General features: G+C 34.5%; 2 protein-coding genes across 2 annotated transcripts; one reads left to right on the top strand and one right to left on the bottom strand.

Moving 5' to 3' along the window:
• The first annotated feature begins 834 nt into the window (after positions 1-834).
• On the top strand, positions 835-3,068 carry LOC121240666 (aquaporin TIP1-3-like). Its single transcript, XM_041138159.1, has 3 exons — positions 835-1,097; positions 1,219-1,462; positions 2,454-3,068. Exons 1-3 carry the CDS (start codon positions 965-967, stop codon positions 2,830-2,832), a joined length of 756 nt encoding a protein of 251 aa, XP_040994093.1. The 5' UTR covers positions 835-964; the 3' UTR covers positions 2,833-3,068.
• Positions 3,069-4,424: 1,356 nt separating this feature from the next.
• On the bottom strand, positions 4,425-10,095 carry LOC121240665 (very-long-chain (3R)-3-hydroxyacyl-CoA dehydratase 2). The gene is made up of 9 exons (XM_041138158.1): positions 9,979-10,095; positions 9,811-9,896; positions 9,616-9,663; positions 9,455-9,543; positions 9,158-9,211; positions 6,015-6,082; positions 5,853-5,902; positions 5,617-5,714; positions 4,425-4,700 (listed from the first exon to the last, which is right to left on the bottom strand). Exons 1-9 carry the CDS (start codon positions 10,035-10,037, stop codon positions 4,596-4,598), a joined length of 657 nt encoding a protein of 218 aa, XP_040994092.1. The 5' UTR covers positions 10,038-10,095; the 3' UTR covers positions 4,425-4,595.
• Between the last annotated feature and the right edge of the window lie 3,898 nt (positions 10,096-13,993).

Here is a 13,993-nt window from a genome sequence, read left to right as displayed (position 1 = left end):
TAATTGGTTGCCTACTCAGAGTACCTTTCAAGTGCAGTCACCAGTGAAGGTTTTGAACTAGGATGCAATTGTTAGAGAGTTGATTAATCACGATGGAAAGAGCTGGGATGAGGAGCTAATCTTCCAGGTGTTGAATGAAGAGGAAGCCAGAACTGTTTGTAGCCTACCCCTGAGTAAGCTAGGATTTGAAGATAAGTTAATTTGGGGCATGACTAGTAATGGATTGTTTAGTGTGAAGAGTGCATACCTACTTAGAAGTTCATAGTACTGGTTAATTTTATTGATGAATGAAAGTCAGATGTTTCTATTTTCAAAAAAAAAAAAAAAAAGACATATTTAATATTTCTATAAATCATTACTTAAAGATAAGTGCTACAGACATATGAAATGAATTACGTAAAAGTAAACTCATAAACTGACGTGATTTCATGTGATCTATTAGATCTATTTTATGAAAAATGTAAATTTACAATTTTAATTTTACATACCACATTAAATCACGTCATTTTATAAGTTTGCTTTTGTAGAATTTTTTATGGCTAAAACATTTCTCTCATTAGAAATATTGAAACTAAAACAAATTTCACATAAAACTAAAAGAATTACCAGAATTTACTCAAATAAATTTTTAAATATTTCTACCCGCTTTCACATACTCTAATATAAATGATATATCGTTAAAATTTTACTTAAAAAATTCTAAAAAACTTCTCAAAATGTTGTGCCGTTGTTTTTTGTCTCGTTGAAAACGAGCTGTCACTGGATTGAGACCGGCTATTCCGGTAGCCAAAAGGCCAAATAGTAATAAGAACGTCGTATTGCTCCTACGGCTCCACCCTTTATATAAACTCCCAATCTCCCATAATCTAAAGCAGAAAGTGCAAGAAGCGAATTACAGTACTTTAGGCTCTTTGTAAGAGGAAGCTAGCTCCAGGAGCTGAGTCTACACTGAATTATCAGAAAAATGGCGATCCCTAGAATTGCTATTGGATCCCTGGTCGAGTTTGCCCAAGCCGATGCTCTGAAAGCCGCTCTTGCCGAGTTCATTTCTGTTCTCATTTTTGTTTTCGCCGGCGAAGGCTCCGGTGTTGCTTTCAGTAAGCTCCTGCCCTGTCTACGCTTATCTGTTTCGTTTCCCCTTTATGTTTCTTTAGCTTGTAGCTAGTTGGGATTGAATTGAGAAACTTGATGTATTAATGGTCATGAATGTTTTGGCAGACAAGTTGACGGACGATGGATCAACAACGCCGGCCGGGCTTGTGGCGGCAGCCCTGGCTCACGGTTTTGGACTGTTCGTTGCGGTTGCAATTGGAGCCAACATTTCCGGCGGGCACGTGAACCCTGCCGTCACCTTCGGTGCCTTCCTCGGTGGCCACATCACTCTCATCAGAGGTATTATGTACTGGATCGGGCAGCTCCTTGGAGCCGTGGTTGCTTGCTTGCTTCTTAGCCTCTCAACTGGAGTGGTAAGACATTTGCAGATCAAGCTATAACCTCCTCTTTGTTTTGAAATTCAGTTCTTGAAGTTTACCTCCACGATTGTCATCCCAACATAGTTATTGGCTCCATATATTTTATGCCGTACATATTTGTTAAAAAAAAAAATATATTTTCATCTTTTAAATTTAAAAAGTTAATTTCAAATTACAAGTAAATTTATAAATTGACGTTGATTGACTTAAATATCAAATTGTAAAATTCATTTTATCTAATATTTCGCGTCAATCCACGCTAGTTTATAAGTTCACTTTTATGAGATCTTTAGTAGATGGAACACTCTCTTAAAGAAAAATTTAATTGTAAGCAATTCTGCGTATTGATATGCGCACCCATTCAATATGATTAGTCTTCAAATAGATTTTATTGAAAACAGTGCTAATTTGAATTTAGAATATGAAGACAACAATATTAATACGCAGATTGATATGCAAACTTGCTTATACATAATAAAACTCTTTTTTAAATCTCATCCAATGATTTAGTGATAAAAAATTTAATCATATTCGTTTAAGAAAAAGACATTTAGAGAATCTTAATCAATATACTTGATAATATGCCTTTGTAAGGTTATGATCATTGATCTACCCTCGTAAACATGTCAAGATTTGATTTGTAGAAAAATTTTATAGTTAATTCTTAGAGTTCAAATATAATATTTCTTATTTTAATTCTCTCAAGTCAATTATGTATTTTGTCTTGTTATATATGTTTCCATGCTATATTTTTTACGGTATATTATATTCTCACAATAAAATTGTTAAAAACCGTACAATTCGACTTGCATATTGCCCAAGGGGCACATAAGTCTTAATATGAAATTTAGACACTTTTTTTCTTTTTAATTGTCAAAACAATTCCATTGAGGAAAAATATATGACAAAAAAAACCTTTGAAAAAGGCGTGGTTGATTATCTGAGCATGTTTTTTTTTTTTTTTTTTTTTTTTCCTTTTTTGCAGTCAACACCTGCATTCTCCCTGTCGAGTGGTGTAAGTGTATGGAATGCGTTGGTGTTTGAGATTGTGATGACCTTCGGTTTGGTCTACACTGTGTACGCAACAGCAGTGGACCCAAAGAAGGGTAACATTGGAATAATTGCACCCATTGCAATTGGTCTCATTGTGGGTGCCAACATTCTTGCTGGTGGTGCCTTTGATGGTGCATCCATGAACCCAGCTGTCTCCTTTGGCCCTGCTGTGGTCAGTTGGTCATGGGACCACCACTGGGTCTACTGGCTTGGTCCACTCATCGGCTCCGCCATCGCCGCCTTCGTCTACCAGATAATCTTCATCGATTCAAACACCCATGAACAGATTCCCTCCACCGATTTCTAAGCACTAGTATCTGTTTCTCAGTCTCCATCTTTTCTCTGTCGTTGAAGTTGCGCGGATGGGGGCAAGGGTTGAGAGTCTGGTGGTTTCTTTTGATTTCAGGTGTTCTTAATGTTGTTCGTATCTTGCTCTCTCGTTAATTGGTGATTCTTGTGAACTGTCTTGTATTCCTGCAATCATTTTGATGAGTAATGTCCATTTGTGCTCAGTCTAAGAAATTTTCTTGCTCTGCCCTTTACATTTTGACAAGTTTTAGATTTATGTGCTATTATCATTGATTATTTTGAGAGAGAGAGAGAGAGAGAGAGAGCACCCACTAGACCCGGAGAAAAGAAAAATAGTGGCGGGTTTAGTAGACTAGAGCTCTTCATCTTAAACTTTTAACATTTTCATTAACGACACATTTTAAGTGATTGCGTATGTCAACCACTTGAGAGTTACATCATCAGCATGTTGTGTGAATGGAAATGATAAGTTTTAAAATGAAGAACAATATTTCTCAATAGGTGATGTACGCTATCTAGGTGGTGGGTTTATAAATATACAAATAAAAGGGTAGTGGGTATAGTAGGCCAAATAGAAAATGCCATGATGCAACAAGAGCAAGATTTAAAATTTCTTAGAATAATACTTTGCCTGGCAATCTAACAACCCCAATGGTCCAGCCTAAGGGTTAATGCCAGTTGTTCAGTCTTTCTTCCAAGATTACTACCATTGGAAACATATACCTAAGAAAATATGGGGAACCTCGAGGAAAGCAAAGCAGAGCTATGATACAGAGCTATCTAAGATCGGAATAGGGATTGTAAATACATAATAGAGACCATATAAGGAGAAAAGAGCTGGCACAGATATCCTTCTGAGAATCATATTGAGTACTTCAAAAAGTATTAGTGTCTAAACCAAAGTCAGAGACAAAAATGCGAAGTCTAAGCATTTGCGAAAGTATGGAGAGAGAGAGAGAGAGAGAGAGAGGGCTTAGCAAAAATGAGAACAATAAAAAGGTTGTGGATTGAGGAAATCTGATTGAAAGACAGGGCAGGCAGACTAGGATGCAGAACAACACATAAAATAATACTTACGCATATGCTTAGTACAGCATGACTCCTATAATGAAGGGTATTTTTTCACTCTAGTAAGGGAACAGAGAACATCTCTTTATTTTCCACAATAAACTCTTTTTGCAGAGTGACAGAAGGCCACTAAGTTCACTTTTCTTTTGGTTTTGGGGGGGGGGGGGGGGGGGGGGGGGGGGGGGGGGGAGGTGTCCTTGATGAAATCTAAAGAGACCCATGATTATAATGAGAATCATAATCATAAATAGGTTCACTAAAATAATCCAGCCACTACATTACAATACTGCTCTGTTTCCAGCTCTTGCAACAGTAACTAGATTGCTATGCTACACTCAGATTACCATGCAACAGAACCTGGAATGGCAGCCTACGACAATGGAATACATGTTCCCAACATAAAGAATTCATATGTTGACAGAAAAGTTTACTTCACATGTCATAAGTATAGCATTTGCAATATTTTAAATCTACTCCTTATGAGCAGCTAAATTTTGTCAAAGTTGAATGTATCGAGGCACATGTAAATATGGTCTGACTTCAATATTAGCGAGTAGGGAATCAAAGAACAAAAGCATTGCGAGAATACTTATGAAGCCCATGTTCATGGCATACAACAGATTAGCTTTCACCTCCAAGAGGTACCAATAATTGACAACGAACTAGAAACTACATACTAAAGAGCTCCAACCTTCACATTTTCTTCTTCTCATGGTGTTTTCCCAGTTTTGACTGCCGTTGCTTAAACATATGCAGGTAAAGCTTTAACCATAGGAAAGGGTAGCACAGAAGAAGAACCTGACAGAAAAATCCAACTAAACGTCAAAGATGAAAACAAGAAACTCAAAAAAAATGAAAACTGAAAGGAAGTCAGGTCTTTGTTAGCATCTGTCATAAAGGAAAACACCAGTTACCCCAGCAATGATCCATTACATCTACAGTGAACACCAAACCATCTCTTGGTCAAAACCATATGAAAAATAAAAGGAGAAATTTTGCGAGAGAGCTGTTAATGTCTACCAAACTGCAATACAACGACAAGGAATATTATGGTATATGTTCTTCAGAAAGCACTGGCATCCAAGAGATTAAGATTAATCATTGTATTACAAAATTGGATGCCTATAATGGTTTAAAACTTCCAGATTTTTCTCCTTAGATGCTACATATTCGAAAAATGTTCTTATATCCAAATAAAGTTCGATCTATCCATAAATTAGATAAGACATTGGAGAAGGTTTAGAAACGAGCAAGTCCAAAACAAACATAACATGGCACAGATTTGAAATTTCCACCTCATTACTGCCTAAAAATGGATAAATATTCTTTGAATCAGCTGAAGTAGGAACTCACAAGGCAGTTCAACCCAGAGATAGGTGCATTACAAGGTAATATTATTGAAATGTATGGAGATGATAAAATGTTTGATTTTGAACCACACTTTAGCTTTTAAGTTCCTAATGTAAGCTGAATTGCATAAATTCAAAACTCTGTGCCTACCAGAGAAGGCACAGAGCAAATAAATATGACATAACCATCTTCACTTGAAGTAAAAAATTTAAACATGTAAAATAAAATGCTACTCGTTAAGTTAATTTACTACCAACTCCATGGTACAACACCTCAAAGGAAAGGAAGAGCAGAAAGAATGACAAGACTCCTTTATTTAAAAAAAATTGTGGTGGCCTCACAAAATCTTAAATATTCAACAAACCTGGAGAAAATTATAATAGCTGAAGGGAAGGCCATCAAATAAATCTTCATGGAGATGCTTCTTCTTCACAAATGGGAGTGCTTGGTACATGAGCCACACTGCATGGCAATAACCAAAAGTTCAACAAATTATGCAGAAGAATGATTGGGGACTGAATCAAAGTAATATTGCCATATAGGAAGTCATTCAGATGACCCAGAATAGGAAACCAAAATGCTTGGAATCAATTGACTCACTTTCACCAGGAGCTACTCCTATAGGATACAGCACAATGAATACAGTGTACCTAGTGAAAAGCAAAGTGTTAAAATTTTATTTTGAAACGTCAGCTTCTGCATAGGTAGCATATCTGTAATGGCACATGTATTTATGAATTCATAGGGAAAGAGGAAATAAACCTGAGATAGGTAATCCAAGATGGACAACTTTGTATACAGTTCAAAGTGTAATGTAGATATCTAATTACCTGAAACAATGATTATCAGCATATCATATTTACTTGTACCTTTAAAATCATTAAGCAGAAACAGAAACAAACTGGAAATGTATCTTGAGAAAGTAGGACATGATATTAGAATTACTCAATATTATCTTGGCATGGATAAAAATCCATAAACTTAAAAATGCAAAAAGAGAAATAAAGCACCAAAAAAAAAAAAAAAAACAAAACAAAAGCAAACTACTGTTGTAAGAAGAAATTAATGGAGGTATTGTACCTTCTCTGTGTCCTATCCCTCCCACTTGATAGACAGAGAACATTTCTCAAACAGTGAGTGAATGGCTACAAGATTACCTGGTTTTTCTTTTTATTTACTTGAATAGAAAAGGTTATATTGACAATCCCAAGGGTGAATCCACGGCAAAAGAATTTAAAAAAAAAAAGAGTTAAAAAAAAAAAAAACCAAGGGCTTGTATGCTTGCAAAATTAGCTCTGAAGATTTTTCAAGATGGCCACGGCAAACACTTAATTTTATGCTTGAGCCTCTTGAAATACAAACAAATCAAACCATCCTAATTCTTGGAAACTATTATTATCATTATCATTACTTTTCATCGTTCAGGAGTGTTTCAAGTAAAGTCATGTACAATGTATTATGTGATCATGATAGTTCTTCTTTTCCTTGGAAGATGATTTGGCAAAATAACCAATTGGTGTTATATGTGCAAGAAGAGTGGGGAAACAATATCTCACCTTTTACTTCACTGTAATGTATCTAGTACTTTATCAAACATGATCTTCAGGAATTTTGGGGTAGACTGGGGCATGCCTTTGCGAGTGGTTGATATTCTAAGTTGTTAGAACGGGCAATTTGGTAGTCATCAGTGTTAATTATTGCAGAAAAAGATCCCCATCTTGTTTAATGTGGTGGATCTGGAGAGAGGGAAATGGCCATAGCTTTGAAGGTTGTGGGAAGTCAAGGATGGTCCTCAAGACTTTGTTTCTAAAGACCTTGTACAATTGGAAGGTGGTGCATAATAGCGTTGCCTTTTCTATTTCTAGTTTCCAAGACTTTCTATATCTATTTCCTTGCTCTATTTAGATGAATCTCTTATACACTTCCTATGTACTGAGGAAACTTCCTTTTCATTCAATAAAATTATCTCACTTGTCAAAAAAGTAATTTTTGGATATGAATAGTAGAACAGAAAGCACCTTTCTGCATACAAACTTGAAGATTTAGTATAAATCATATGTTAAAAAATATCTTTTTTGTAGGTTTTATGGAATATGCTAGATATTTTTAATGCTTGTTTTACCAGAACATGGGACCAACCAGGAGTGATGCGAATTTCAGGAAACTTGGCTGCTGAAGAAAAACTGGATAACAGTAATTCCGGATCTTTTCCCCTTTTGGGCCTGACTACTTGTTCTATGGACAACCTTGAGGCTAACAAAAGCAATCCCAAAAACACTTTTCAAGAAAATTAATGAAAAATAAAAAGATTCATGAAATTTGATACAAAGTACTCATAAAAGATGAGAATTTTACTGAGTGCTCTATATCTCAGAAAAAGGGTATTATTCATGAGATATTTTTATTATATAGTATGCTTAGAGAAGCTTGTTTAATGAACTAATCAAATAAAAAATGAGCTTTTAAAGCCTAAGGCCAACCCTCCACAGCAAAAGAGGCAAGTAAAACAAGAACAACTCAAAATCTCCATACGTTCAATTTCAGGTCAAATTATAATATGAAGAAGAATCATCTTGATGTCGATGTAATCAAATATTTGCTTTATGTCTGTATGCAAAAGATATAGCGTACACAAATTTAGATGAATCATTTCATCCTCCAGCTAAACCAAATTTAAATAAAATGTTAGTAGCATTGACCAGCTGTTAATGAATGCATCTCCTCGACTGTGGCACCCCATTTCCTTGAAGAACAAATGGTGTAGTAAGACTCCCCCGAGAGTATGACTTTTTGCCTAAATTGTCATGAGGGAGAAGATCCTCGCTATTGACAACCTAAGAAGACGGCACTTTATTGTCATTGATTGGTGCTGTATGTGTAAGAAGGATGGGAAGACTGTAAAGCATTTCTTACCCTAGTGTGAGATAGCTAGTTCTCTATGGAGTTCAACCCTTGGGCCTCTTCAGGCTGGCTTGGGTAATGCCTCATCTGGTGGTGGATCTATTTGCAAGTTGGAAAGGGAAGTTTGATAGCCAATAGAAAGAGTATTTGTGGATAATAATTCTGCCTTATTTAATGTAGTGCATTCAAAGAGAGAGGAATATTCGTAGCTTCAACAACAATGACAAGTCGATGGTGGATCTTAAGGCTTTATTTTTTATTACTCTTTACCAGTGGATTGGTGTCATCATTTGTCCTTTGACTTTTAGTTTTCAGGAGGACATACGTCTTTTTTCCTTTTCTGTTAAGGCATTTTTTCTTATATAATACCTGTGTACTTGGCTAGTTGGCTAATGCACTTTTATCTTATTAATAGAAGTTACCCTATAAAAAAAGTAATACACCTGTACATGCCAATCATTTACTAATCAAATCTGAAATTGCAAACAGTTTTCTAGCATGATTTTTCACCAAGCATTTCACTATCATTTGTTTCTGTCATTCCCAAGGCCAAGCATACCTTGCCAAAAAGTAATTCCAAGTGTTGTGTCCCTTCAATCAATGTACTACAGTATCATGTTGTCTTCAACATGATTGGTATAGAAGCCTACCAAATACCCATCACTGTCTAGAAACCAAAGTCCCTAGTCTTTACCAAACTGATAGTAATGTGTGGAGATAGAACCCCTAGGCATTGGCTCAAGTGGTAAATGTCTTGGGATTAGGGGTATGCTCTCCCTAGTCTAACGTTTAAATTCCCTTGGGTGCGAACAATCTCTAGGAGCCATCGGATTAGAAGATTTTCCCCTTGAATTACCCGATGTGCACTTGCGGAAAACTCTTGCCGAGGCCTATGCACCATCGGGATTAATCGGGACGCTGTTCCGGACACCCGGTGCCAATAAAAAAAATGTGTGGAGATAGATACAAAAATTTCAATGAAAGATGATTAGAAATAAACTTACTTCAGTTAGAGTCCAAACGAAAAAAGTGATGAAAACTGATGGCAACTCTTGGACCTGCATACAAAATGCTGGAACCAATGAGTTTTTATCGCTTTGAGCATTCACAAACATAATGCATGACATATATGAATTATCAACGTTACTCCGGACTGCACAAACAAGTGGCCCTAAGAGACTTTCGCCATTCCTTTCTTCAGCCACTCGTATCAGAAAACTTCACATATTCCGGAGAATCAGACATGAATCATGTTTAGTACTTAAATTGAACAATAATAATCTAAAAACAATTGAGACAACCTCATCGATTAGATGGACAACCGCCAACAAAAAATGTATCCTTCCTCCCCATTGCAGTAGAGGATGCACAACTCCACTTGGCACAAGACCTCCAATTTCAAAGAATTAAACATCAAAATCACACATTTATTAAATTTAGTGACTTATGTTAGAAAACCCACCAATGGCCCCATGCACAACTTCCAAGAATGCAACCTTCTGCAGGAAACCTGCACGCCAAAATTAACAGCAATTGAAAACTCTACTATTGTTTCCTATTCCGAGATCAATTTTTTCTTTTCTTTTTTTTTTTTTTTGGGGGGGGGGGGGGGGGGGATGGGGAAATTAGAAATAGAGTCCATGTAGAGAAGACTGACAGATTAGCTCTCCAGCGGCACTGTAAGCTCCATTCACGGACTTGGTGGTCACAAAGCTGCTCAAGATTCTAGAGAGCGCAAATGCCCTGCCATTGAAGAACACGAATGCATAAACACAGAGACAGAGAGAGAGAGAGAGAGAGAGAGAGAGAGAGAGAGAAGAGGTACCATCCGAGAGCCTGGAGAGAATTGTAAGTGACAAGATAGAGCTTAGACAGTTGAGGCATTGTGGAGAATCTGCAGGCGTTACTTTGCTTCAGTCACTGTGCACCAATTATATTTTCCCCTACTCAGATTTTTCGATTCTGTTTTTTTCTTAAATAATAATAATAATAATAAATTAAAATACCTTTAGGGACTTAAATATAGGCTCAATCAAAATAAATATATAAAGATTCCATATTTTTATAAATAAGTCCCAATTTAAGAATGATGTAAGAAATTAAGGTTACGTTTGGATGTTAAACTGAGTTGAATTGATAAAATATTATTAGAATATTATTTTTTAATATTATTATTATTTTAGAATTTGAAAAAGTTGAATTGTTTATTATATTTTGTGTTGAGATTTAAAAAAATTATAATGATAAGTTGAGATGAATTTATGTATCAAATGAAGCTAAATGGATACATACTTTCGGACAAAAATAATAAATCTTAAAAAAGTTTTCTTTGTACATAAATTTTGAATCGAGTAGTTTTACAAATTTTAAAAAGTTTTTTTTTTTATCCAAAGCATATTTTTTTAATTTTAATAGCCACACCACATTCATAATATAATGAAGCACATCAAACTATATTATTTTGTGATATTATTTTTATGTAATTACTTTATGGTTATAATATTTCTTTTTATTAAGAGTAAAAAGTGAGAATATAGTGAAATTTTTTAGAGTTTGGTCTTTTTTTTTTTTAATTTATCTAATGGCTTACCTCCTCATAGAAAATAATTTGTATAAGTCTCAAATAGATAAATTTCGTTTAACCTTTTGTAAAAAAGTAGATCACATTTTAAAAAGATGAAAAAAATTAATTTTTATTAATAAAATTATTTTTTTTTTTATAAAAAACTTGTATAAGATTTATTTATTTAAAATTTATACGTGACATTACTCAATATATTAAACACGTAAATTCTTACGGATTTGTATCTTTTTGCTAGCCTTTCTCCGTACTAAGGGTCAGAAATCACAACCTTACACTCCTCTTTATTACTAAAAAAGAAAGAAATATCGATTAAACTACAAATCAACTAATAGCTTGACATGTTTATTGACTAAATTAGCATTGTATTACGTAAATACAAATGTAAAATTTATATAATATGATATAATTTTGCATTTGGTCATTCGATTTTTAAAATTTATCTATCTATTAGTCAAAATAATAATAAAATATTATAAATTTAATAAAATTTTTTTTCAATTTAATAATACATCACACTGAAATTAACTCGGAAAATGATTGAGGCTGTTTATGCAAGGAAAATGTCCAACCAAGAAGAAAGTATACGTCAAAAGAACGAAAAATGAAAGGATGACTGACCAGGGACAAGGGAAGCAGCATTATCATCAATTCATTTTCAAGGGAAGAGGACATGAGAAACTGAGAATGATCGGTGCCGACAAAGAACAAAGAAAAAGCCCTCAATATAACGAAATTGACATCACTGATCACCCTGATAATCCAAGGTATTAACTTAGAGGAGGTAAAATCAGGGGAACACCGGGACTGTTTGTTTTTGGAGATGAGATGAGTTGAGATTAAAGTTAAAAAATTGAATAAAATATTGTTAGAATATATTTTTTAATATTATTTTTATTTTGAGATTTGAAAAAATTGAATTATTTATTTTATTTTGTATTGAAAGTTAGAAAAGTTGTAATAATTAAATAAGATGAGATGAAATGAAATATTTTCTGAAAGTAAACGAGGCCTTAAAATTGTAAACAAACGGAAATCATTTTCCAGGACACTGATTTGAAACATGAGTCAGCCATTCATTTTCGGTTTGATGAACTGCTCCTGTTTTATTTCCCCTTAATTTGCCTAATCTAAACCAGAGATTCGAGCAATCCAATAACTCAAATATCCGTTTATAAATCAAGAATAGCTACCAAAATTAGCAACCCGTTTAATCCAAAGAATAATCAAAGAACCAAAAATAAAATAGCCATCTTTTTTTTTTTCTATAAAGAAACCAAAGTATCGAGTAAAGAGAACAAGGATTTTGATTGCAGGTTCTGCTTTTTTAACGTACAGCTTGGCTGAAAGCTATCGAACAGGATATGGAGCTTCAGTTCCCTCGTATCCTTTAAATTTGTTATGATACTATATCGATTAAGTATGAGATTGGTTGATAGTTTATAAATTTCTAAATTTTATTTTCTTGTAAACTAGTTTTTAAGAGTGAGTTCTACCTAGTGAGTTCATAACAAATGATATTAGAGCCACCCACATCTAAGGCCATGTTGCAACGGTTGCAATCATGCGAGCACGGGGATGATGCTGACATAGCAATGTTCGCCCCGAACTAGGAAAAAACCTAACGCACAACCAACCCATGTGAGCCCGAGGACTGCCGTGGACGTCAGCTGCGGAGCGTGTGGGTTGTTAGGCACACTTCCCTTGTAAGTTAATTTTTAAGAGTGAGTTCTACCTAATAAATTCATAACAAAATTTTACCGAAAAAGAAAATAAGTTTCTAACATCCAACTTTATTTCTTTTTCTTTCCATCATTTTCATCAAAACCAAACCGAAAATGATATAGACTACCTCGAATGAATTCTACCAAATTGTCGCACCTATAAAAGGGGTGAACAAGAAGCTTCTCTCCCCTCAGCCTTGTGTAGAATCCCAGAAGAGGCACCAAGTTGGAATGTCTTGTAATTTCCGTGAAGACGAAAGGAAGAAAGGAACTAGAGACTTTATGCTGCAGTGAAATCCAAATATGACCGATAATCCAAGGGATTCCCGCTCCAATTTTTTTTTTTTTAGTTTTTTTTTTCATTTACGTGGGATTTGGATAATGAGATGTGATGATTTTAGATGAAAATTAAAAGTTGAATCAAATATTATTATAATATTATTTTTTAATATTATTATTATTTTAAGATTTAAAAAAGTTAAATTGTTTATTATATTTTATGTGAAAATTACAATGATAAGATGAGACCAGATGGTTTTATTATCCAAACCTATATTTTTTTTTCACGTCATTTTTTTAACACTTTTAAATATTTTTAAAAAAGAAAAAAATTCATAATATCATTAAACAACACTTTCTTAATCATTAAGTTAAAAAAAATTAGAGCAGGAGATTGGAGCAAGATCCCTATCATTTTCCAAATATGGCATACAACACTAATTTACTGTAGCTAGAAGTTATTTCTTTTACATTTACATAATTCAATGCAATGTATTTTTAGGGTCTATTATCTAAATTTCTCGTTTGTTTTGAATTTGCATTATCAAATACTGCTCTAACATAAGCATCCCTGTTATTTTAAAAAAGAAATAATGTAACAAGCATCATGGTTAGTAAATTTTTTTTGAAGGAATAAGACTTTTCATTCAAATTAACAAAACAGAACCATAGGGGGAAAACCCTCCAAAGTAATTCTCTCCTTAGAGAGTTTTAAACCATCATTTGCAAGATTATGAGCAGCACAGTTGCTAATTCTAGAAACATAATGGACAAACCACGTCTACATTTTCCTCAACAACTCCTTGACATCTTTAATGACCATCCCAGCTGAGTTCCAACTGTCAGTGTTGCCATTGATTTCTTGAACCACCTATTTAGCATCTCCTTCAAGCATAATGTGGTTTAAGCCCAGTTGTTGACAAAACAAGACCACTTTTAAAGCAGCAATGGACTCTGCCAAATGTGCATCAGGGAAAGAATCCCTTTGTGAACTTAATGTAGCCAAAACCTTCCCTCTCCAATCTCGGATCACTACCCCAATGCCAACTCTGCACAGAACACTATCTATTGCTGCATCCCAATTGACTTTTAAAACATTTGGTGGTGGAGCCTCCCATAGAGGTTCAATCTGGTTTGGTAAAATCTGGTTTGCTTCCTCCTTCTTCTGGTTTGCTTTTTTGTAATCTATTACTTCATTCATTGCCAGCTTAACCACCTTCCCTGGATCCCAAAATTTCTCATCAAAGATCAGAGAA

The sequence above is a fragment of the Juglans microcarpa x Juglans regia genome, chromosome 7S, assembly GCF_004785595.1.
Source record: "Juglans microcarpa x Juglans regia isolate MS1-56 chromosome 7S, Jm3101_v1.0, whole genome shotgun sequence".
Lineage (NCBI taxonomy): Eukaryota > Viridiplantae > Streptophyta > Magnoliopsida > Fagales > Juglandaceae > Juglans > Juglans microcarpa x Juglans regia.
Note: the sequence above shows the minus strand (reverse complement) of the source record. Positions and strands in the feature narration are given on the sequence as shown.